General features: G+C 43.9%; 1 protein-coding gene across 1 annotated transcript in view; it reads left to right on the top strand.

Moving 5' to 3' along the window:
• cicb (capicua transcriptional repressor b) overlaps nt 1-25,514 on the top strand; it is a 38,003-nt gene that overhangs the window by 5,047 nt on the left and 7,442 nt on the right. The window contains exons 2-14 of the mRNA XM_041941868.1: nt 1,238-5,227; nt 17,371-17,520; nt 17,674-17,848; nt 18,432-18,543; nt 18,655-18,837; nt 18,991-19,123; nt 19,237-19,415; nt 19,754-19,892; nt 20,306-20,403; nt 20,525-21,539; nt 21,670-21,809; nt 21,973-22,133; nt 24,622-24,812. Coding sequence (XP_041797802.1) covers nt 1,372-5,227; nt 17,371-17,520; nt 17,674-17,848; nt 18,432-18,543; nt 18,655-18,837; nt 18,991-19,123; nt 19,237-19,415; nt 19,754-19,892; nt 20,306-20,403; nt 20,525-21,539; nt 21,670-21,809; nt 21,973-22,133; nt 24,622-24,812 — 6,532 coding nt within the window. The 5' untranslated portion in view covers nt 1,238-1,371. The remainder of the gene's footprint in view (nt 1-1,237; nt 5,228-17,370; nt 17,521-17,673; nt 17,849-18,431; nt 18,544-18,654; nt 18,838-18,990; nt 19,124-19,236; nt 19,416-19,753; nt 19,893-20,305; nt 20,404-20,524; nt 21,540-21,669; nt 21,810-21,972; nt 22,134-24,621; nt 24,813-25,514) is intronic.

The following is a 25,514-nucleotide window of genomic DNA, read 5'->3' as shown; positions in this document are numbered from 1 at the left end:
GTGTGTGTGTGTGTGTGTGTGTGTGTGTGTGTCAGTGAAACAATGACAAAAGATGACTGGGAAAGACTGAGACATCGAGAAAGAGTGAGAGAGGCCCAGCGAGTGCTAGAATGACTGTGGAAATTCCCAATGACTACACAAGAACAGCCTATTTGAACAAACAGCCAAACAGCCGCATACTCCTACCTCTCTCTCTCCTTCTCTCTCTCTCTCTTTCTCTTTCTCTCACTCATGTTGTAGGGTGACCTCACTCAGGCCACTGCCAGCCTTTTTCTTCCCGATGGAAGTTACAATAAATGCTGTGTTTTGGTTGCAAACTCGCGTTGAACATGCTGCATCAAGTCGATAATGCATAGCGTGAGAAAGCTACCCTGTCGCATGTCAAAGTAGCTGGAGGGAGTACAGTGGGGAGATCAGACGACCTGTAGTATGAGACTCAAAAGTGTGTGTGTGTGTGTGTGAGATAGATAGAGATAGTAGATGGAGTGAAGGCGTTTATTCTTCTCTTCGTGAATTTAAAATTAAAGAGATGTAGGCCTCATCAAAGGCAGACATTTGGATACTGGAGTACTGTAAGAGACAAATTGAAGTGGGTGACCTTGGATATTTACCTTTCTTTCTTTCTTACTTTTTTCTTTCTTTCTATTGTTCCTTTGTCCTGTTTGTTTTTTTGTTTTTTTGTTTTTTGCTGACCCTTTATTATTGAGTAAACTAACCCATTGTGTACGTGATGTCATACTGACTCAAGGTTAACCAGATTAAATGTCAGTCTCACGCATGTTGGCCCAGGATTAATTGGGAAATAAATCAGTAATTCAGCAATAACAAAACATTTAGTGAACATTTAGTATTAAGCTAACTATGATAGGGCATTGAGAAGAATGCTGATTTTTATAAGAAAAGATATCATGTCCTTTATTTGAATGAACCTTTCATTTCTTAAATGCTGGTCTGATTTTGAAATGGTGGATAACTAATGTTGGAATTAAGATGTTATGTTTCAAGTGTACAATTCACACTTACAGACAAGCAATTACAGACGCGCTTGCATGCACACTCTAGTGGATCAGGCAGACAAGGAGGGTGAATGAGAGCATACGTCAGTTATTGAGCCAATGTGATAGCCAGTGCAGTGTAGCACACTTCCAGGTATGACGTCATTTTTATTCTCAGCAATTTTTGATTAAGAAGATAATAAATGACCACCTGTCTTCTGTGTTTCCCTCTTCCTTTCCAGTCTGCAACATCGCGGACAGAAGGACAGGGGAGAAGAAAAAGCGGAGAAAGCGAAAAAAGGAGTGCGTAAGAAGTAAAAAAAACAGGAGCGCTACAGCATCTGCAGTAGTTTGTGAAGAAAACAGTGAAGAAAAGATGAGACCATTAAAGAAACACAGAGGGCGTTCTCCCCCATTAACTAGAGGCAGAGGGGGGAGAAGGAGAGGGGGCTCTCAGCCCCTCCAAGAGAAAGACCCCAAAAGAGTCAGGAAGGAGACACTCGTCAAAACCACACAGCATGGATCCAGCACTCCATCTACACGCAAACAGGCAGTGCCCACAGCTGCCAACTCTAACGAAGAACCAATCACAAACAGCAATACCCCCATGAGGGAGGAGTCTACTGAGCTAAAGAAACCTGCGGAGTCAGCTGAGAAGAATGTAAAGAAGGTAGAAGAAAAGACAGAAAATGAGAAGATAGTTGGCACGAATGGAAATAGTGCCATGTCCACTGATGCTGTTGCATTTCCTACCTCTGCCCCAGCGCCACTCTCCACAGCCACGCCCCCTGTAGCCACCAATCACAGCCCCAGCTTAGGCTCAGTCTCTAGTAGGAAAACAGCCACATTTAAGGCTCGTGTACCCAAGAAAAAATACACATATGAGCACTTTGCTAACAACGCAAGTGCCCTGACTACCATCCCTACCTCCAGCCCTGCACTCATACACAACAGTTACTGCAGTATTAACAGCAAAACCATTGACAGTGTGAATATGCCCAATAATAATTTCAAGAGTAGTAACAATATTAGTAATAGCATTAATAAAAGCATTAATGTTAGCATCAGTAGTAGTACTAACAGTAACTGTACAAGTGGTATTAACAACCCCATTATAAGTAGTAACAATAGTGCTAGAAGCCATAGTACTTTTATCAATAGCAGTAATAGTAGAAGTAATAATTGCTCAGGTAATCAGCCATCAGTGCTAACTGTGGATAGTAAAGTTACAGAAGCAAACCATTTTGCTTCCACGGAGGGTAGGGCCCTCAGGACAGCAGACTCACCAGAAAAAGATGCCCATACTGGTGAAAATGAGTCTGAGGGGGCCCCCAACTCAGTGCGCTCCTCATCCACTGATACAGCTAGTGAGCATTCAGCTGACCTGGACGTGATCGAAGCAACAGGACCAAGCCTTCATCAAAAGGACTCTCCACTCCATAACTCGCGCCCTAAAGAGTCCAGACTTTCACAGGGACTAGCTGAAGCTCTGGCAAAAGGCCTGAAAAATCAGAGAGTTATAGCTCGACAGATAAAGAGGACCATGGAGAGTGGGGTCGAGGCTGGGGGGAACAGAGGGGTTGAGGAGATGGACTCATGCCCTTTATCACCTGTGTTCAGACCAGGGGTGGTGCGTAGGGTGAGTGGAGGTACTGTTGAAGTCCAGCTCCAAGGAGAGGCAACCCTTGTTAAATACCCTTTCCATGGTGGGACCACGATGACATCGTCATCAGGAGTCGAGAGTACTGTGGGGTTCATTTTGGACGCCTCACCACCTGGCATGGCACCTGTGGCTGTCGGGACGCGAGTGTGTGTGCCCTTTGGTGGTGAGGAGGGTGGTCCTCTACTGTACAGAGAAGGGATTATAGGCCAGGTGGACCCCCACCCCGGTGTTTCATTTCCTTACCAGGTGCTTGTGAGTGAAGACAGAGAGGCTATGGACGATGGAGGGGTGAGGGAAGAGAAAGAGAAAAGGAAAGCTAATGCTCAGGCTGTATGGGTGTCCCGACAAAGTCTGAGACTGCTCACTCCTCCTTGGGAGGTCCCACATTTGGACGGTGGGAGGGCTAAGGAGAGAGAGCGGGAGAGGGAAAGGGAAGAGCGAGAGCGGAGGGAGGAGATGGAGGTAGAGAGGGAAGTGTGCCAGTTGAGTATTGGAATGGGGGTGCTGGGAGGGGGAGCAAGGTTGGGTCACGGTTTTTCACATGAAGGGGTAGGAGGAGGGCATCCCTATGGAAACGTACATCCACCACCCCATTCTGGTGTAGCTGGCAGCACTGTTCATGGCTGCGGGGATAACTACTCTGACAGAGAGAGACAGAAGCAGCCAAACACTCCAGAAGAGGACGTGGAGGTATCTCGTTTTAACATGGGCCTCGCTGTTAGTCCCAAGCCAAATGCTGTGACCTCTCAGCACAGAAACATCATTTCCAAGTCCAGTGGCTACCCTCCCTCCTCCCCCCACCTTTCTGTGGTGCGGGGTCTGGGACCCGCACACCTCTCCACCCTAGCTAGTTCTCAGCCACCCCCGTCCCCTGCCTTACTGGGGTCTGAAATTAACAACAGCACTCCAAACCTACCTCCATCAAAGACCACTCCCACTCAGACCCCTACTCCAACTTCTGGTGGTGGGACCTCCTCTGCGTCCTCTCGCTCCAGGACTCCCCTCTCATTGGCTCAGCAGAAATACAAGAAGGGCGATGTGGTGTGCACCCCTAATGGTATCCGTAAGAAGTTCAATGGTAAGCAGTGGAGGAGGCTGTGCTCCAGGGAGGGCTGTATGAAGGAGTCACAGCGTCGAGGATACTGCTCCAGACACTTGTCCATGAGGACCAAAGAATTGGAGGCAGCAGGGGGAGAGAGGGGAGGAGGTGGCAGCAGCTCAGGGACAGTCACCCCCTCTGACCTGCGGGGGAGAGCAAGCAGTGAGTTTGAGTGGGATGACACGTCAAGAGAGAGCAGTGAGACCAGTAGCAGAGGAGACTCTAGACCCCGCTTGGTCCTCCCCTCCCTCCTCCCCCATGACCTGTCGTCACGATTTGACTTTGATGAGTGTGAGGCCGCCACCATGCTTGTGTCATTAGGAAGCTCCCGCTCTGGCACCCCCTCCTTTTCTCCCATCTCCAACCAGTCCCCCTTCTCCCCTGCCCCCTCTCCCTCACCCTCCCCGCTGTTCGGCTTCAGGCCGGCCAACTTCTCCCCGATTACTGCTTCCCCGGTCCTGCAGCACCGGAGGCACAGGCAACCCAGCGGGACGGGAGGAGGAGGGGCAGGGGGCAGTAAGGCAACAACCCCAGCTGGAGGAGGAGAAAGGGAGAGACACACTTCAGGCATCCAGCCCTCCTTCCACAGCAACCTTATGTTTACAGTCCCCATGAGCCCCAGCAAACGAAAGCCAGACGCACCTCCTCCACCACCCCTTCCCTCACACCACCACGATTACACGCCCAAGACGGAGCTGGAGCAGGGGGACCTCAACAACTCTTTCAGGGTGCTCTCCCCTCAAACGCCAGCTTCACATTCCCGCACACACACACCCACCTTCTCCCGACCCAGAGGAGTGAACACCCCATCCTCTAGTAGACCACCGTCCTCCACTGCTGTCTCCCCTCCTCCTCTGCTGGTGTCGCCAACTCCTCCTTCTCCTCTCACTCCCGATGGAGGTCCTCGTCGTGTGGTCCCTGTATCCCAACAGGCCTTGCGGGACTCCCCTGTCATTGTGAGGAATCCCGAAGTCCCACTGGCAAAATTTACAGAGTGTCCTTTGGGAAGAGGAGGAGGAGGTGTAAACGAAGGAGAGACAGATAACACCTCATCTAAAGACATCAGCCTAACACCCCTTACCCCTCAGCCAGTTTCTGGCCTTCAGGCTCCCGTCCCCATTAACGCTGCTGCAGCCACAGTACCTAATGGCACCGTCCTCTTGCGGAGCCCGGCGCAAACTCTGGTTCTTGTGTCCCCAACACCTTCCTCCCTGCCCACCACTGACACCCCTACCACCCCCCTGCAGGCCCTGTCAGTTACAGTCAGCCAAACAGTCACAGCTACTGTTCCATGTAGCACGGACAGCTCTGGGGAACGAGAGGAGAACAGAGGGGCAGGGTTTGGTGGTGAGGTCCAGCAGCCAGTTCCCTGTCACCCTTCTCCCACCGCACTGCTGCCCCTGATCCTCCCAGCTGAAAGCCTTCACCCTGTCCCACGAAAAGACATCATCATGGGACGTCCTGGCACAGGTAAGAAATCTCCATACGCATCGGTGTGTTTTGTATATGAGGGGGGGGGGGGGGGGGGGGGGGGGTATAATTAGTGGCAACTTGTGAACTGGGTTAGAAATGTAAGAAAAGAGCAGATATGTGGAATAAGAATATTTCATGGCATATTCTCTGCACCTTCAGAAAAAACTACAATCTCATGGTAAGTTTTTCAGTCTATGTCTAAAAAAAGCAGAACACCTCCAAGAAAATAATAAATATAAATAAATAATATAGCTAGAATAGAACATTAAATACGTATACTATGTTGAAAAATGTATTATCTGAAGACCAGTTTCAAAGTGAAGAATAATTGCACAAAATTCTCAGAAAAAGACTTTCCTATTAATTATTTGACATATCACTCAAGTCAAACTTTATTCCTACATCACACACCAAATTGCAGCTCTGCACATACAAATAAAAAATGATGAGAATATTCTCCTCGATTTAATTTAGGACGAATGTTGATTTATGGAACCTAACAAGCTCAAGGGATAGATTTGATGCAACATACCCAGTACTGTGGCATTAAGGATTGCACTGTTTTTTTTTCTCTGTCTAATTAATATCTTTTAGTTTGCTTTTACAATCGAAACACATGTGGTCCGTTGAGTATATTCACTAAATTGAATTGTTATTAGAATATCCTTATACCCTTTAAAATTATATTTTATTAGCTGTTTGGCTCTGTCGTGTCACACACAGTGTCAATTCAGAATGGGCTGAGTGTTGTTTCTAAATGAGAATTCAGCTGAAGCTACTGCAAGTGCAATAAGTATTAAAATAATGAGAAACTAGGCAAAGTGTGTAAATGTAGGTTTACAAGTTTTTCTTTTTGTTTTGTACACACACACACATGCACAAACACATGCACACACACACACACACACACACTCACAGATATTTTCATGTTAAATAAAATAGGAAATAGAAGTGTCCCTGCTCGGTGATTTGTTTCTTTCTTTCTCTGTGTTTTGTGATTATTAAATGCCAGCCAACCATTAATATACTGTGTTGTATTTCATTCATCAAATATCTAATCCAGCTATACAATCATTCATTCAACAATCATAGTTGTTTAGAGGAAAAAAATATTAAATTGCTGTATTTGCGTTTTTTTTTTAATTTATTTTATTTCACGTAATAACTTCTTATCTGAGAACAAATAACAAGCGCAGTGTAATAGAGAGTTAGATTCACATTAACATGCCACGACCTGTGTATGTTGATGCCCAGTGAAAGAAGCTTCTGTTAGCCAACATGCTGTTGTCCCATATGGCTTCCTCTAGTCGTCTGTCAACCATCCTCATGTCTGCTGGCCACACCAAACTAAATGCTAAGGCTGGTCACGTGACCCGTGTAAGCCTTGGAACAGGCACCTGGGATTCACCAGGTCAGGACTAGGCTTGTTGGAATCACTGCGGATGACAAAAGCTATATACTATGTGCACTATATTCACTGAATTTACTAGTCTGCACTCAGTGAGGTAAGAATAATCTGTGCCGTTCGTCCCAGTAATTGGAGAAAGGGAGTTTAGTTTATCTGAGAATTTTTGGAAAAGGACTGTTTTGCCATACATACACTACCTACCATATTTCAGAGCCAAACACTGTTCTTAGAAAACAAAATCAGCAAAACAAGAATTACATTGTTGTTAGTTTGGAATTTAATGCATGCGAATGGAAAGACTAACTGGATGCAAAATGATTTCTGTGCATTCATGTCTTAAACTGTGGGGTTGCGAGACAGAGAAAGTGCAAAAAAGAAAATATGTATGCAGAGGCATGCATGCTTTAGTGTTTTTGTGTTTTCTATAGGGATTAGACTGTACGTTATATAGGATTAGCTTCGTTGATATTTGAGAGTCCTTCTTATATCCCAAGTCATTATAGACAGAAACTTCGTGGCTGAGTGGTAGCAATGATGCCTACACTATATAGACAAGAAGTAATGCAAAAGCATGGATTTATATTCGAAAGGAAAGGGAAGTTCGAAAAGAAAAATAAGGAATCTGAAGAGAATGATAATAATGTAGGAGTGAAGAAGTGTAGCTTCTACACAAGAAATTAACATTTAATGACGAAAATAAAAGTGGGTATGGAACGTGTGGGCTCCATCTATATAGGCCAGTTATCGACTCTTTATGGACTGGTGTTTTTGATTTTCAGCTCGAGAGAGAGTTGAAAAAGGGGATTAGATCAGAAAGAGAATGAGGAATGCCACAGAGACGACGACAGCATACTGTAGATGAACAGACGACGAAGGAGGAAAAGAGGAGGATTTAACAGCAAGTTTTGTACAAACCTTGCAGTTGTTCATTTCTTGCAGAAGTCTGACCAACATGCGTATTTTAAGTATGTGTGTGTGTGACTTCCTGACCTTAGCGACTATTATATTTTCCCTCACTACAAACTATTTCTCTTTTGACTCTTGCTGTGTGTGTGTGTTCATGTGTTTGTTTGTTTATTAGTGACTCGTGTAAGGATATAGTGAGTCAAGGTGTGGGCAGCATTCTTGGCCAGTAACACTGAACTGGGTTAGATCTAAGTAATGTGTGTGTGTGTGTGTAGGATATATGTTGTAAGTTTCAGTGTATTGTGTGGGTGTATGAAGAATTATTTTTTCAAGCTCCTGTGTGGGAATATGCTGTACTACAAAGTGTGTGTGAATGTGTGTGTGTGTGTGTGCGAGTGTATGAGAGAGCATTATTCATCATCAGCTGAAAATAAGAGCCTACTTCTCAGTTCTGTTATTTATGGACATATAGTATTAGTTCGTGTAATTCACTTCACCAGGGCCTTTTGCCCTCAGTCTGCATGTGCTTATTGCTGTGCAGACTTTCACAAGTGTGACAGAGAAGTGGACAGGAAAGGGAGCGCTGTCATTTTGAGTGTACGGTCCCTCCTCAGATCCCTTTTTTTTGCAGCTGAAAGGATGCTGAATGAATGGCATCTCTTTGTGTGAGTGCATGCACGCTTGTCTGTGTGCATGTGCATTTATTTTAAAGATGTTTGAGTGAGGAGCACATGCGGGTGTTTTCTCTGGAGTTCGAAAGGGTGTGTGAGCTTTGGCATATGGTCGTAGGAGCGTGTGAAATACGTGGGAAAGTAGGAAACACCGTGCGCATATGTGTGCAATCACACGTGTGGTATGTTAGTGGTTTGCAAGTTTGTGTAGGTGTTAGTGTTTTCCTATCAGCTTGTGAAATATGAGCAAATGGTAAACAGTTTTTTGTTTGTTTTTTGTTTTAAAGGTTAATTTAGTGTTTTTCAAATTTCCTTCGATACTGTTTGTGTCAGAATATATTACAATATCAAAAGATCTTGCGTAATTTTATACTCCTCAGTCATTTGGAATTGTTTAACAAAAGCAAAAAGGAATTGGTACTATAAACCCTCTGGAGAAATATTGTTGACACTTCTTCATCTTGAAGTATATTTGCATATTAAATGTGTGTATCTTTGTGTAATGGTAATAAATATGATTCAGAGTACACACTGAGGATCAGGATAAGTATAAATTTCATCATATTTATGCCAGAAAGTACACACATTTGATGTTGGTCAGAATTATGCTCATGTGAAGGTGAAAACACTTAACAATCTTCAATGAAACTAAGATTATTAAGAATTCTCCCACATGGGTCAACAACTCATCAGTGATAATGTATTAAGCCTATTCAGGACAGGCAAACTTCTCGGGTTACATCAGGCCGTTAAATTAAAAGAGTATTTACAAAAATTGAAAACGGACAATCAGATGAATAAATAAAATTAGCAAACTAAGCGTTTGGTATGTTCCTGCACTCTGGTAGGAGATTTCATTTCATCAGGGATGAATGGAATTACTGTGAAATATGTGGCAGTTAAGAAAAGGTAGGTTGATAATTCAGGAAACTAATATAATTCACACACCGTATAGATCATATAGTAAAGTGTAGATTTAATGTGTAAGAAGACAAAGAGACCATGATATGTAATACAAGGGGAGCAGTTTAAATTAGATTTTGCACAATTCAAAAATAAGTAGTCTGTGAGTTCTTCCTCTCTCGTATATGTTACACACATTATAATTCTACACATACACATTTATTTTCTGTGATTCACTTAGAAATAAGGCAACAATCCCCTGACTCAGTTACACTCCTCAACTGACACTGTCACAGACTTTTATGACAAAGCTGCGTATCTTCTCTGTGTGTATATGCTTTCCCATGTAAGACACACTAATCAGTCAGTAAATGAACTGTCTACTTAAGCGTGCCCTTAACTTCCTATAAAATAAAACTGTTAAAGGAGCAGGCAGAAAACCGACAAGGTGAAGGATGAGACCGTTTTTATGGTGTCACGTGTGTGTTGCATGCACTGTGTGTGTATGAGGCCGAGTAACCAAGCGTCAATCATTGAGTACCGGATATGATGTGTGAGCGCCAAACGTCTGTTGCCATGGCAACAAAGCAAACATCACACTGATGTAGCCTGTACATAACACAGAATATTCACAAATAGAAATAGCAGCTTGTGTGTGTGTGTGTGTGTGTATGTGTGTGTGTGTGTGTGTGTGCGTGTGGCACGTGTGCTTGTGTCACTTTCCACTGAGAGAGGAGGAACTTCAGCATGCTCACATGTGTTTACACACCAACACATTAGCGATGGTTCCTTCTTACTCCATCTTGGTTGTTTTAGTCAACATAAACTGAAAACACAAACAGTCCTGGATAATCGGAGGATTTCCTTTAAATTATTTAAACAGTGACTGTGAAAAGTGTTCCTGGTATAATATCCCTTTACACAGTCATATTTACTACAGCTATTTCCATACCAACTCCTGTTTTCTGTCATTTTGAAAATGACAAACCTTTTAAGAATGTAAAAACATAATTTTCACATTTACTGAGAGTGACAATGTAGAATTCTTTAGCAGCAGCTTCATCAGTCTAGCTCTGAAGTCAATAAGGAAAGTGTGCAGGGTGTTCTTTTTATAGAGAGGACCTAGATGACTTTGTTGCTGTAAAGGTCTTGAATGAGTGTTGTGTGTTCGCTCTCTTGTATCCAAATCCCGGTTTCAACAGAAACACCAGCTTTCAGTGGATGACCACGCAGTGAAACTGCTCGGCATCTCACATACCGTGCTGCATGATTATGTCTTTGAGCATAATTATCATTAGCATCACTGTTTCTTGAACAGAAAAATTTTGATTGTACTTTTATCATCTTAAATGAACATGTTCTAGAGATATGTTACATGAGATAAATGTTTCAGTATTATTCAAATGACAATAGTGCACAGTTATAAATGATTGAAAGTAAAATTACAATATTGCTTTTTTACAATAAGTGTGTAATTCTCTACCTCTGGTTCTCTTTGTCGCTCACACACACATGCACACACAATTTGTGCTTCACTGAGGAAACATGTCACGCTCCCTTAAGTACACGTGAATACACTTTTTCGTTATTCTCGCTGCCACTTTCCTCCGTCGCATTTTTTTATTTTTCTTTCTAAAAAATTATGACACATTCGTTTTAACCCTTTGCTCCATCGCATTGCAGTGGCTTCGCTTCCCCTCCTCTCCACTTCGCTCTCCTCATCCTGGTCTACCCGGATACGGATACCCGGGAATAACATCCCCACTCCCTCCCGCCCCTGCTTTACGTAACGCTTAAAGCCCTGCATATCCTCCCTGGCCATGGCAACAACCACATCTGGATCACACAGCCATCTAGACTGGCACCAAAGCACATGTGAAGCCCTCAAGACTTACCACAAAAGTCATGTGCAATGATAATCCTATTTCCTATTGGGCGAAGCATACTTTGGGGACATCCTCAAAATGCACTGGTGCAGTGGGACTCTTGAGTCTGAGGTGGCTCGAAGACTTTGACTGCATGCACGTGAAGTTAGACCGATATTCAAATTTGTGACTGCTTCTTCAGGACCTTCATTTGAACCAACATTTGTTGTTAATAGGAGATCGTTTTTTCATGTGTGTTCCTCATGTCCCAAAGTTTGGAATGAGAAGAGTTTTTATTTAGCTTAGGAATTTCTTTTCTCTCCTTCATCCCACTCTTTTCCTTTCCTTTCCTCGCATCTCTAGCTTCACAGTCTTTGCACTGGTTTTCTTAATGCTGCTGCCTGTCTGTCGCCCATTTATCTGCAGGCTAGTAGTGCCCCCAGATGGCCAAATACACACATTACAAGTTCCTTTGCACAGTGGATGGAGTGATTTAGGTCTCCATGCACTGATCTGAAGTTTCATCTATTTTCCACATTGCTAATTAATCACTGTTGGGAAGAGCGAGTCAGTGAATCCGCATTTGTAGCTACAGAATGTAAAGTGTGTTTTGTGGGCGATGAGATCTGTTCAGTTCCCAGCAATTGTCATTTTATTCTTCTCAATACTCAGTGATGGGTCTTCACCCTGCAGCATTGGAAGAAATAAGGAGTAGCTTTTTTTTTGTACTTTAACTGAAACTAGAACAAAGCCATTATTGAGTCCAGTGTCTTAAAAGATTCTCCTGTTTGTGTCCCACAAAGCCATCCCTCTGTGTGCCCATAAGCCATGTAAAAATGACAGTTAACTTTATTTTGATGCAGTAAATGGTGATGGTCGATGGCAGACTGGTGACCACGGGCGACACGGGGACCTGTGCCCAACATAGCTGTTGCCATGGTAACTGCAAAGGACTGGTGGATCGAGTTATAATTGGACAGAGCAAATGGTGGGTTGTGGGAGGGAGAGACACAGAGCACAGGGGTGGAAGATGAATTAAGGGATGAGAGAGATGGGATGGGAGAGTGAGCGAAGGCGGCGCTCCGCCTGCACGGTGCCGCCATAGGTAAAGAGGAGGAGGAAAAGTTTCTTGTGTGAGGTCACATAGCAGTTGACAGATGTAATTGGGGGGTAGAGAATTGCATAAATACGCACAATAAAAGCATGATGCCTGTAAGAGGAGACAGCCAATGAAAGCTGCGGAACACCTACACAGTTATTGCACTGCCAGCACAGCAGCAGGGAGAGCTAGTTAAGCTCAGCTGAGGGGAAATTTCTTTTCTACTGTTTTTTTCACACCTTGTCTCTTACTCGTGCCATTCTTCACTGCTTATCTCTGTTATATATGACTAAGCTCTAAAATTCTGTGGCTTCCCACCAGGATCTCATGCCTCCCTCCTCCTTTCAACGTTACATGCATGCAGTCAGATTTTCTTATCTTAACTGAACATCTTTTTGTGGTAAAACAACTGTTGTGTGAGTGCTGTAATTGTCTTTAAAGTGACAATACTTGTACACAAATATACTTGCAGTATTTTGTTGCTAATCAGCTCAGGATTTAGCTGTATACAAACCAGTCTAAAGGAAAAACTCATTGCTCTGCTCTGAATAATTGGTCAGATGTAGTTCATTACCACGGGCTTGTAATGTTTACCCAGGGTTGTAACCACGAGCAGCCACGGTAATCCCTCATCTCCACCCTGCCCTCTTTGACCCTCTTTTCCTTTCACTCACACAGCCAAGCTGTCCAACTCGCTGTTCTTAACACACTGTTCACTGGATTGACTTGTTGAGAGCTCAGTGCAGTTGATAAACCTTAATCTCTTACTCTCTCTCTCTCTCTCTGTCTCTTCCTCTAATGCCTATTAGTCAAACCCTTACTGGAAACGCCTAAGCTTAAAAGAAGTACAGTCACCCCATATTTTCACATGACGCAAGATGCTTTCCTGATGCCAATGGCAGTGCCAGTGGCATATTGAGTGGAACTTAGGCATACTGCAAAAATGCTTGTTTTTCTTGGACATGTTAGAATATTATTTGTATTTTGTCCAGCCTTGTATAGTTTTACAGATTCAAATTGCAATTTTTTGGGGGGTGTTTTTTCTGTTAGAGAAGTGTAACCAAGAACTTAAAGGGTTAACTTTTTACTACTGAGGACAGTTGCAGCCAGTAGCTCTCACAACCTTATTGGTCAGGTCCCAAGCTCGTGATGAGCTGACTGGCTGGTAGTGTTAATTAAGTCCCTCCCAGTATTGTACTGTCTTATGGATAGATGAGCTAAGATGAGCATGACTTCTTGACTCATACAATATGACGGGAAACCATGCGTACAAGTCTTCCTCCTTTCTGTCTTAGCTGTGTTGTTACCAGAATAATATGCAGTAGGTATCTTTATATACATTCCCTCTGTCTCCCCCATCTCTGGCCCCCCATGCCTTCCTTCCCTTTAAGAGAAGTTCTGTTTTCACAAGTTGTTTTCTCTCCACCCACCCACCCTCCTCCTCCATCCCTCCCTCCCTGCCTCTCCTGCTGAAACTGACTCTCAGTCTATTTTTACCCTCTGGTCCTCTCCACTCTTAGCCTGTTCCACCCATTTTCCCTCTCTTTCTAACCACCCCTACTCTGCTGTTTTCAATTCTCTTTTTCTCTCTTTCTCCCTCTCCCTGTGAGTGTTGCATCAGAACATTTAAATTTCTGTCTGGAGGAGGCACATTTGCATGATGGAGAGATGGAAAAATGTTTGGGGATTTGAAGGGCTTTTTATGGAGGAAAATTACATCATTTGCCTCTCTTCTGTTCACTGCATTCCTCAAAGCAAAGGTGTAGCATTGTCAGAAAAGGGGCAAAATCCCTTGCAGAAGTGAATATTGCTGATTTATGTTTTCTTTATGTTTGCATTTATGTTTGCACTCAACAGCTTTGGAAGAACACAGAACAATGGCTTGTGGCCTAATGGGAGTGGATGTGCATTGTCATCTTGACCCCAGAGCCCGCATTGACACCCATCCATCCCCTGGGCAGATTGCATAGAAAGACCAAAGGAATCGTGGAAAGTAAACAGAATAAAGCTCACTAGCGCCTTCCTGCATCGGATGGTCTTCATGGGTATTTTAAATCTTCATCCGACTATTTGTAAGAAGGCAGTAGCTTGTTTAACTTCTGTTAAGCGATTGGTTGGCCTACATCTGAGTGTCGGTTTTTGATTCGCGGTTTCACGCGTCAATCAAGGTTTACTACGAATCCTAGTAGCTAGTTGAAAAGCCGGGTGAAATTTGCATATGACTGGCATTCCAGTGCACATTCCGACCAATCAGAGTTCGCGGCGGGCAGATGACAGGTGCCTGCCTTGGCGAATAGTAGAATGGAATTCGTCGACGGAGGCGGGACAAGGCTGGGCGAGGTTGACAGGACGAGAAGGGGAGGGGGACGAGTACAGGGGGGGCAAGCAGCCTAGTTTACAACAAGAGGAAGAGAGGGAGGGAAAGAGAAAGAGAGAGGGCCAAGGATTGCGAGAGAGACAACGAGACAAAAATAAGGGAGTAAACTCGGGCTAGGAGCTGTGGAGGTGCGATAAGAGGACTTTTCTGGACCAAAACAACACTCCAAACACCAAGTATTAACCGAAGTGGACGGTGTGCGCGCCGATGTCGTCCGCACGAAGTGGCTAGCTAACCTGCTGCAGACGGACGGACCTCACCAACGGCATTAACCTGTATTGCTTCTTATAAAGCCCCCCGTCGTCTGCGAGTTCAGTATTCGGGCATCTTCATCCACCCACTCGGTTGCTGCCTTGAGGAGAAGAAAGAAAAACACCAAATGCGTTTCACCCCCCTTGCTGCTCGCTGACTGGAGCCAGGAGTCCTCACCGTGGTCGCTTTTATCGCTGTGTTGTAGACACATCAGTTGTTAGCTAACGTCAGGTCTGTGGCCAGATTGGCCAGGTAGGATGTGAGCTAGTAAACTAGAGACTGTGCAGGGATCAGCTTAGCTGATTTCTAGTAGAGATAGTGTTTGGTGGAGCTCCTGATAATCAAAATTGATGGATAGCGGACTTGTAAGCATTGGGTGATGGATGAATGCACCAGATTTACACTCAGCGACATCTGCTTATGCGTAGTAAACACGAATAAGATCAAGTTGGCCGCTACCATTTTATAGGTGGTTTTGGATCTTTGCAGGTGTTAATTGTCAGGTTACGACAGGTGCATAGTACAATTCTGGGGGCAGGTAACGGGGAAAACAAGTATTTGGTGTAATACACTTGTCAAACAGTCCTCGCTGGATTATTTTGGCAGCCAATACGTGTGAATACGCCTTTGTAGTTGAGACATGAGAACAATTGCGTTTCTTTTGCCTCTGTCTGTGCGGCGGGTGCACGACCAGGGGCGTTCCCGAGAGGTTGGTCCAATTTGGAGTGGTGCACTTGAAGCTCCGGTTGTTGCAAGAGGCAGCTGAATTGGCGTCTTTGTAGTTTATTAAAAGAATCGCCAAGTATTAAAGTCGGCGTTCAAGTAAACAGTGTACACTTGGACAATAACCAGATTGTCACATCGCTCTTCCAAGTTCCAAGTAGACGCATCACCTTAGCTTTGATCGCCCCCATTTGCTTGTTGCGGTGCTGTTTAACCTGATCGATACGGTGCCCTCGAGCAGTAGCCTTTAGCTGTTTTACTCGGGAGCTTTATGTGTTTCTTACTACCCGCCGAGCCCACATGTCTGCAGCTGTGTTGTAGCACAGAGCGAGGTTTGCCATGGCCCAGAAAGACTGCGTAGTTGTCAGACGGATGTTTTAATCGAGGCCGTGGATGGGCTCGAGGCCTTGTTAACCCCTTCAAGCTGCTGTAGTAATGTAAACAAACAGGGAGAGAGGGCATCGGGGGTAATTAGACCAAAGGGAGGAGGATCTTTGCCTTCGATCATAAACATCGTTTCAGTGGGTCGTCTATACACTGTTGCATTTATAGAGATCGAACTTAAGTTTTGTGATTTATTCTAATCGTTTATCGTACATTTTGTCCACAGATGTTTGATTGTTCCGTGTGCGTTATTAGATTGCGGCATTCTGCGATAGGGAGAGATGGACTCTACTTGACAGACATCTTTCATTTTTTTACCCACATTGGAATTTAAAAGAAGGATACCTCTTTATGCCACATCTTAAAATCCTCGTGATGCAGGTTGATGATGCAGTAATTCTTGTGAATGATGACTGCAAACTGTGGGGATGAAACGGATACAGACACCATTGAGCACTTGTCGTCATCTGTGAGCTTCCCAGCAACATCACCTCGAGATTGTGGATTAAAGATGTTTCCTTTCCTGGATTTATGTGTGTTGTAGAAGAGAGATTTTAAAAGGACAAATCATTATTCTTTTTGGGAGAGACAGTAAGGATTTCATTCAACCATGTTCTCATCAGAGAATCCTCAATATCTCCGACAAGGATTGAGCATGTTTGGTTAGTCTATCTCACTTGTCTTACTGTTTACATGAGTATACAGGATCATTTTCTTTGCCAAATCTTTATACATGCAGCAGTATTTTACTATTGTTTTGTTGTAGCATAATGCAATTCTTGAGTGTTGAATTAATAATGGACAGAATCTATTTTTGAGAGCTCACAGCGGATAAATTTTGTTATGTGAAACTTTTTGAGAGAAGCATTCTTAGTAAGATTGTTTTTCCAATAAGGGAAATAAAGATGTGACTTAAAGAGTCTCTTTTGTAATGTATGAGAGTTCAGAGTGTGCCAGCTTCTCTTCTCCTTCCAGCCTGTTACTGAGAACAGAGAGTCCTTTTGTACATCTGCTGTTGTTGGAGTGATTTAACCAGTTAGGTGGCTGGAGGTGTGCTACTGTGGCAGTACTGGTATTCTCGGTAGTTACCAAAGTACTGATTTTGCAGTATTCTGCCAGGTAGTCAGTAGTATTCATCTAGTGTCCCAGGTGTGAACCAGCCCCTTATTAGATGGCTAAATGAAAGTCAGCAGTGCAGTGTGCACAGAGGAACTACTGTCAAAGCAATGGGCTCAACTCTATATCTGATGATTTTTTTTCTGTTTATTTATGTTTTTTTCACTTATAAATAATAAAAAAGATGTACACAAACATTGCAAACTAATTTTAAGAAATGATTGGAGTTGGTGATTGGAGTAGGAATGCATTTCTGGTGGGAGTGTTGCACTGAGGGCCCTGATTCCCCAAATAAGGAAATAGCATCTTGGTAATCTGAATGTAGGAAGGCCTGGTTCTTTTGAATGTGATATCTGAGCAGGGAAGCATAATATGAAGTTATGGACATCAGATGGTTTTGGCTGTTAGTAATAACCAGTACTCTCTTCCTCTGCAGTGTGGACCAATGTAGAGCCACGGTCAGTCCCAGTCTTCCCCTGGCATTCATTGGTCCCTTTCCTGGCACCCACCCAATCAGATGCTTCTTCTCAGCCAGGCGAGGGCCCACACCCAGTCAACCACCCCCAGGCAGCCAGTCTGAAGACAGGTACCAAATACATTTATGCCTGACTGAATGGCTGTAGAAAATGTGTTACCACCAGTGTCATGTCAATTTCCCTGGATTTTTTTAATGTTGTTTTGAATTCCGTACATTGCTTACTATGTCTTGATCAAGTATCTCTTTGTTGTTCTTCCTCAGAGTGTCAGGGGGTGGCAGCGCTGTCACAGGAGCCGTCAGAGGCACCTCCCACTGTAGAGAGAGGTCCCCTGTCCCAGCCTCCCCCCTCCTCTGATGAGCCGCCTCCAGAGAAGGAGAAAGGAGAAGCAGAGAGGGAGAGGCCTGACAGCGAGACAGAGAGTGACGTGGATGACCCGTAAGTATATGTTTTTGTTTGTTTGTTTGTTTTATAGTGATTTTACGTATAGAGCTTTGAGGTTACATGAACGCATGAAGATACACACCACACATACACCCTTATCAGTGTCTGTAAATAAAAGTGGTTATGTATTTGTGCAAGTCAGCCTTCACAGTAATTTTCTGTGTGGTACTGTGTACCCACACATACAGTAAAGGAGTGTGATATTTTCTGTATCCTCGTGCTAATTTGGGCAGAAGAGCTCAATGCCAGAACAAAGCAGATGGGAACAAAAGCATTCCATCTCTGGGCTCTATCACTATATGAAAGGCAGTGGCCAGGCTGTCAGCCATTGAAATGGATGAGCTTTCTGCTGAAACTGCTGATGTATCTCATGGGAGATGAACTACTTGTGCTCTCTGTCTACATCTGATAGACTTGCAGCTCTAAGATAAATAATATCAGTTATAAAGTATAAAATGTCTTTTTTAAAATAATTATGAGGGAAAGAGAAACTGTAAGTCAGCCTGTGCGTATTGTCTCAATATCTCTATATCAGTGTCTAAAGATTACAAACAGGGCTGTTTCTTGTCTCCTTCAGCTTCCTCCCCGGAGTTGTACCAGAGCAGCCCCTCTCGACATCACCAGTAAAGAGACGCACTCAGTCCCTCAGTGCACTGCCCAAGGATGGTGATAAGAGCAGCCCCGGAAAGGTAATCTTTTCACTGTTCCAACTAGAGCATCAAAATTCTCAATGTTCCAGTGACTGGAATATGTAATGTAATATCTCTGTATCTTTCTATCTTTCTTGCACACTTTTTCAGAGGGAGAAGGACCACATTCGGCGACCAATGAATGCATTTATGATTTTCAGTAAGCGCCATCGAGCATTGGTGCACCAGCGGCACCCAAACCAGGACAACAGGACAGTCAGCAAGATTCTTGGGGAGTGGTGGTATGCTCTGGGACCTAAAGAGAAACAAAAGTACCATGATTTGGCCTTCCAGGTACACAGATGCATTTTTAGCCAAAAAAAACCCCCCCAAAACAAGACACTGACAGTGTGACTTCATAATTTGTGCTAGCCTATTGTGCATATACTATATTTTTGTTAACTTTTTCACTTACTCCTTGCTTTTTGTCCCTCCTTCTGTTCCCAGGTAAAAGAGGCCCACTTTAAGGCCCACCCAGACTGGAAGTGGTGCAATAAAGACAGGAAGAAGTCCAGCTCTGAAGGCCGTGGGGTGCCAGGGGGCAAAGACATCAGAGAAAGGAGCATGTCTGAGTCTACAGGTTGGTCTCACCCAGCTCTCACAATGTACAACGTACACTTATGTATTTTTATAACTACTAACTATTACTGTCATTTCCAGTCCTTTAACCGTCCTCTTTTTGCATCCTCATAGAGCCCCATTCTGTGGAGCTGAAGGGGGTTGGTTCAGGTCTGGTGGGTGTGTCTGAAAGGAATACAGGAGAAGGTCATGTTGGCCAGCTTACCCGTCCCCGTGCCTTCTCTCAAAGTGCCATGCACAGCCTGGAACGGGGTGACAGGGGTAATACACAGGCCTTGGCAGAGCTGGCACAGGTAAGAGAGGAGCACAGCTCAATGTCCTGGAAAGCTGATTTTATAATAAGCAATTTTCCTTTTAAAGGTAGTTTGTTTTCCAATTGAGTCACTGCAACCAAAATCATTTTCTCTGGCAGAGTTGTTTTTCACAAACTTGGAAAAATTAAAATGTTGTTTGACACTGTGGCAACTGTAAAAGTGTCATTTTTGTATTATACTTAACATAAAATACATAGAGGTCACAGTGACACAGCTGGCATTTGCAAATGATAAAACACCCCAGTGAGAAATCACTGTCATTCTAACTTGTCTCAGAAGCATTTTATACTTTAAGGTCTCTTATCATATTCTTTCAGATGTGTGGGGATGGTGGCAGCCAGTTTTCAAGTCATGCCCCACCCCTGTCACAGTCCCAGCGGGGGGTCAGCGAGGACATGACCAGTGACGAGGAACGCATGGTCATCTGTGAGGAGGAGGGAGATGATGATGTCATCGGTGAGAAATCAGACCTACTTTACTCATGAAACCAAATGTTAGATTAGAGATGATAAAGTGTGAGTTCACTGTTTCCTGTGTCACTGACACACTTTGCAAGTTTCCAGCAACTGCCTGCAGAAATCTTTAAAATGGTACAATAATATTATTGATCAGAAGTAATAGATAATGTCAGCAGTGATCTCCCTGTGTCAGTTTGTCAAAGGAGATTTTGTGGAACTGTTTTCCCTACTCCTTAACATAGTTCATAATATGACTAAATTGTGTTCAGATTTTGATCCCTTCCATGTTTTGATACCAAGATTTGATGGCATTGAGAGCTAATTCAGACACTAAATACACCCAACTTTATTGGATCATAAATTGCATGGAATGTCAAGTGTAGCTGTAGTGTATTTTTTTCTTTTCCACAGAGGACCCTTATCCTAGCAGTTCCATAGACCTCAAGTGTAAGGAGCGAGTGACTGACAGCGATAGTGAGCACGGTTCTGGAGACGAAAGTGAACGGAAGGTAACCGGCTTGAGCAATCATTTTTCTGCCATGAGCTTTTCAGTGTGTCTCATGCACTCTAATTTATTATTTTAAAGGATTTTCCCTCAGTTACATCTGTGGTTTCTGTGTTTCTTTTCAGAGAGTTTTTGCGCCTGTCATTTGCTCCTCTGCATTATCTTCCTCACACCATACCCCTCATGGCAGGAGTGTCTCATTGTCCTCTTATCCCACCAGTAAGCGTTATGATGAGGGGAGATCAGGTGGGGGAGGGTTTTCTGATCACAGGAGGAAGGAAAGAGGAGATGGAGAGAGTAAGGACGCATTGGCAGGGGAGGCAGGAGGAGGAATGCAAGCCACTTCTCTCTCCCTCTCTTCTGGCCAGTCAGTCATCTCCACTTCTCCAGCTGGTGGGACACCATCCTCATCAGTAGGTTCACTGGGTGCGAACCCACCTCTTGGCATTGGTGCTGTACGGGTGGCCTCTACAGTGGTGACCAATGTCATGCGTCCTGTTATCAGCACACCGCTCCCCATCGCCAGCAAACCTAGAGATGGAGGAACATCATCCAGCCCGCATCCACCAGAAAGGAAATCCCTGACTCCCCAGCAACAGCCACAACTTCTAATAGGTTCAGGGCCCGGAGGCGGGGCCGCATCCACAGGGGGTGGGTACTACTCGTCATCATCACCTAATCCTGTAGGTGCAGGCGTGGGCCCAGGTGGTGTAGTGACTAATTTGGTTTTAGGAGGGGCTCTGTCTGCTCAACCTGCTGTACAGCTCATCACCCCGTCCCCCCAGCCTCAGCCCTCCCAGCAGCAAGTGCTTCCCTCCACCGCTGTTTCAGCATCACATAGCCAAACCAACGGGCCTCTTCCTCTGCCCCTACTTCAGCCCCAGTTCCTTCCCGCCTCTTCCCTAGCACCTCCTGGGGGTAAGGCCATCACACAAGTTCAGTACATCTTGCCCACCCTACCTGCCAACACCCACCCCAAGAGTCCACCTCAGCAGCTCAGCCAGCCAACCAGTATCTTCAACCTGCCCACAGCTCCACCTTCACATGTGTCCCTGGCCAATGGAAAGCAGCAGGGTACAAGTTCATTGACGGGATATACGTCCAGCTCTGCAGTGGGAGTTGTCAGCCCGGGAACAAGAGGTGAGAGTTTCAGAACAACAGTAAGATCAGTACAGTCAATGACAAGGCCCTAGGTGTATAGTACATAGCTACTATTCCGTTTTGACTCCTAGTAAAATACCCATTCTCCCTCTTCCTGTCTTTCCCTCAGTACAAACACAGTCTCCAGTGCTCCAGGGTAAAATGCTTGTTCCCATGGCAACAGTACGGACTGCACCAGCCCCTGCCCAGCAGTTTCCCATTGTGGCTCCACCTCTTCCTGTCCAGAATGGTGCACAGACCGGAAACAAGGTCAGTGGGCACTTCACTGGAGACACTTACATGAGAACTTTATAACTTGTGTCCATTTGTTCCTAATGCTAAGTTAAAAAAAAGTTCACCACTTGCACTTCCCATTCCTAAACTGGTATTAGTATTGTTTTCTTTATTCTTCCCAATTTTCATGCCTCTCCAGATCATCCAGATAGCTCCGATGCCTATGGTCCAGTCTCAGCTGCCTCAGGGTGGAGCAATCCACCCTGCCAACCCCTTCCCTGTAACAGTGGGCACAGCGGCTGTGGTGGCTCCAGGATCAGCCCCCTCCCAGGCTGTACTATTGCCACCCGCACCTACCAGGTAGGAAATAAAGAAACTGCAATGAAAGAATGAATATGGATTTGTTCTGCACTGGTGCATCCACTGCTTGTAACTGTGGGTTCATTGTTTGTGCTGAAGTGGCCAACGCGTTTGCTGTCACAACAGTGCACAACACAACAGTCCTAAATTGCGATGAAATACTTTTCTGTAATTGCCTCTGAGACTATACCAGCCCACCTGACAGAGGGCTAAAAGGGTCCTTTCAGAGATGCACTTCACCCTTCAAAAGTTGCTGTCATGTTTGCAAAAGTGTTATTTCTTTTTTTGCGTTTTTGTAAAATGAAAGTTGCTATGGCATTCTGTCTAGTTAGGCAGAATGGTAGCATTCAAACTTCCTTCTACCTGACAGGGGTCTAAAAACAGTACGTTCAATAAATGCATTCAGAAGACAAAATGTTATGATCTAAATGCGTGAGTTGTGCAGGCCGAAATGATCATTTCTAATGCACAAGAAAATCTATTTAACATATCCTTTTACAAACAAAATGATGTACATGAGCCGATTTTAAGGTAGGAAGAGAGGTTCTCTTCTCATTTCAGGTGACAATAGTTTTTTTTTCGTTGAGGATTTACTTCCTCTAACATTGCAGCACAACAAAGGGAAAAAAAACAGCCTTGGAAAATCCCATTGATCAGATTACCAGCCAAATTGCCCTAAATTTTTTAGATCCTTTCATTCCAGCTACTTATAGGATGAAAATCCAGCAACATGCTACAAATTACAGCATGTGTGCAAAATGAAAAAGTAGTTGAGAGCCAAAACTTAAATATCATAAAATTTTTCTTTGTACAAACCTAACTGAAACATCTTGGGTGCTGTCTGCATTTATTGTAAATGTGCATGATTCGGTCTAATGGATTACATTTATGACAACATCAAGTGGGGCTACTAAAGCTGGGCTGAACCTCCTCCCAGGGCTGTAGGTATTCGATAATCAGTGAGTGTAAACTGCCCACTGCAATTTTACTTTTCATCACTAAGGCAGCCTCATGAAGGCTCGTCATCCTTGATGATAACTCACTGTTATCCAGTAGTGCTGCTTAGTGCAGAGGATTTTAGAGTTCCCGTAATTTTTGTGCATTTCAGTTCTCTAAATAACACTCATTTTAAGTTTTTGTATGTTCTGTAATGGAGGTCTGTACTTGATAGCCCAAAAGCGATTTCTTTAACAGATAGATGAACCCAGCAATGCTATGGATCAGATGTCTGTACAGGGCTACAAACAAATTATGTGCCAGTAAAGCTTGACTCAGCTCTGACAATCATAGCTCATCTTTTTAACTTGCTTTGTTCTTCTTACTAAGAATTGGATATGGTGGGCTGCTGTACATGTCCCGTGTACCTGCTCCAAAATAAATAGATATAAACACGACTTTAGAGGAGACGGACAAACTTTAAGTACCATTATCAGCGTGCTGTAGTGCTTACTGTTCAAGCAACCTTCTTTTATCATCTTATACTACTCCTTTAGTTTTTAAATGAGAGGCAGCAGCCACTCATGGGACTTGCAGTGATTCAGAATCTCCGTAAAACTAGTAACTAGTAAACATCACTTCACCAAAGATAATTCCCCTGCAACCATCTTGGATTTAAATAAATTGGATGAGCCTGTGCAGAAATTGTGTCTTACCCAGAAATAGAAAGCAATCAGAAGTGTTTACATGAACATTTTCACCCTTTGGACAAATGATAAAATTCAACCAATTCAGAATTATTGAAATTTTCAGAATTTCCACGTGGACTTTTAATGTGGCTTTTGTGAGTGGGATAAAAGCTCCATGTAGATAAAATGAAGCTGTTGCTTATTACTGTTTAACAGGTGTTGTTATCAAAAATAAACATGTGTTTTCTTTGTAGTTAATAGACTGAAGTTACCCCACTGACATTCTGGTATTTGTGGTGGGATAAATTATACTATAAATAAGGAAGCTTTATTGTGTCTTGTGGCACGGATGTCCAGATTTCTTAAAGCCTAACGAGCAGACAATATGAGAAACAAAAACTCCAGCAGGGGTGCAGCTGTAGCAGTGCAGCTCTATTCTGGATGTGTTAGTCATGCTGCTGGTGGCCCAAGTTGCCTCTGCCTGCCTCCCCCACACTACCTCTCAGCTCCTCACACACACACACACACACACACACACACACACACACACACACACACTCAACACTAGTCATCCATTGCTGCTCGCTGTGATGTACACTCACCCACTGACCCTCACTGCAGCACTTCTTTTTTTGTCTCCCTCTTTCCTTCTAATCATGTCTCCATTCCTTTCATTCCTGTTCTGGCTCATCATTGTACCTTAACACCTCCTGTCACCGCTACAACACCTTTCTTGATATATTTTTCATTACAAAAACATCATAGTCCTGTCTTCATTCTCCATATGCCTTCTTCATTTTAATTTTTATTCCTCTTATTTCTCTACTCTAATCACTTCTCCTTTTTGTGTACCTCCCGTCCAGGATCACCTATGTCCAGTCCACTCCAGGGGTCCCATCCACTCTGCCTCTGGTCTCAGCGACAACTGGCTCTTCCACCACCCAGCAGACCCTGCCAGTAGCTGGATCTGCATATGTTCCATCCCCCCTAGCAACACTCGGGTTCACAGCCATCGCACCACCTGGACAGGCACTGGTTCAGCCGCTGATTGCAGGTCAGTGCTGCAGAGAGCTGAATTCATAGGTTCTGTTCTTTACATGTTAAATCTGTGTTTTGAGTTTTGAGAGTTTTCCATTTCAGAGCTTACATTAAAACTTCTACTTTTTTCAAACAAACAAATCTATTGGAGATAGCAATATAAACTCTAGGCTCAGTTAAATCCCAATAAATGTGACCATATAACATTTAACATCTTTTGGAATGCCACTCCGAATTAAATTTCAGACATAAAAATATTCCCACTATCTGCAGTTGATTTTATTTTCTCCAGCTGTGTTGCATTGTGGACAAGTAGTGTCAATCACCAGCCCACCGTATTGAGTATGCATACAGTCTGGTTCTCAGTACTGTAACTTTTCTCAGAGTCCACACACTACTGTTCACACAAAACCTGTTAAGAATCACCACGTACGAGGCACAAGGCTATTTGAACAGTGTATGGTGCTGAAATTTACAGGAGAATAACACTGAAAAATAATATATTCTGTGCCTGTTTGACCAAAACAGATTTGTATGAACAACTTTCATTCAACCATAAAGGAATTGGGCCAATGTTTATCATTTGCGGATAACCTATCACTTACATCTCTAGTCTCATAGCGCAACACAGAACATGTATTTGCATATATGAGTCATTTTTTGCCAAATGAGTAGTAACACAAGCTGCTTTAACTCTGTACTAGGAAAAAAAATCTTC

This window comes from Chelmon rostratus, chromosome 8 (genome assembly GCF_017976325.1).
Source record: "Chelmon rostratus isolate fCheRos1 chromosome 8, fCheRos1.pri, whole genome shotgun sequence".
In the NCBI taxonomy this organism is placed as follows: domain Eukaryota; kingdom Metazoa; phylum Chordata; class Actinopteri; order Chaetodontiformes; family Chaetodontidae; genus Chelmon; species Chelmon rostratus.
The sequence above is the reverse complement of the archived record's forward strand: the minus strand, read 5'-3'. Positions and strand labels throughout refer to the sequence as shown.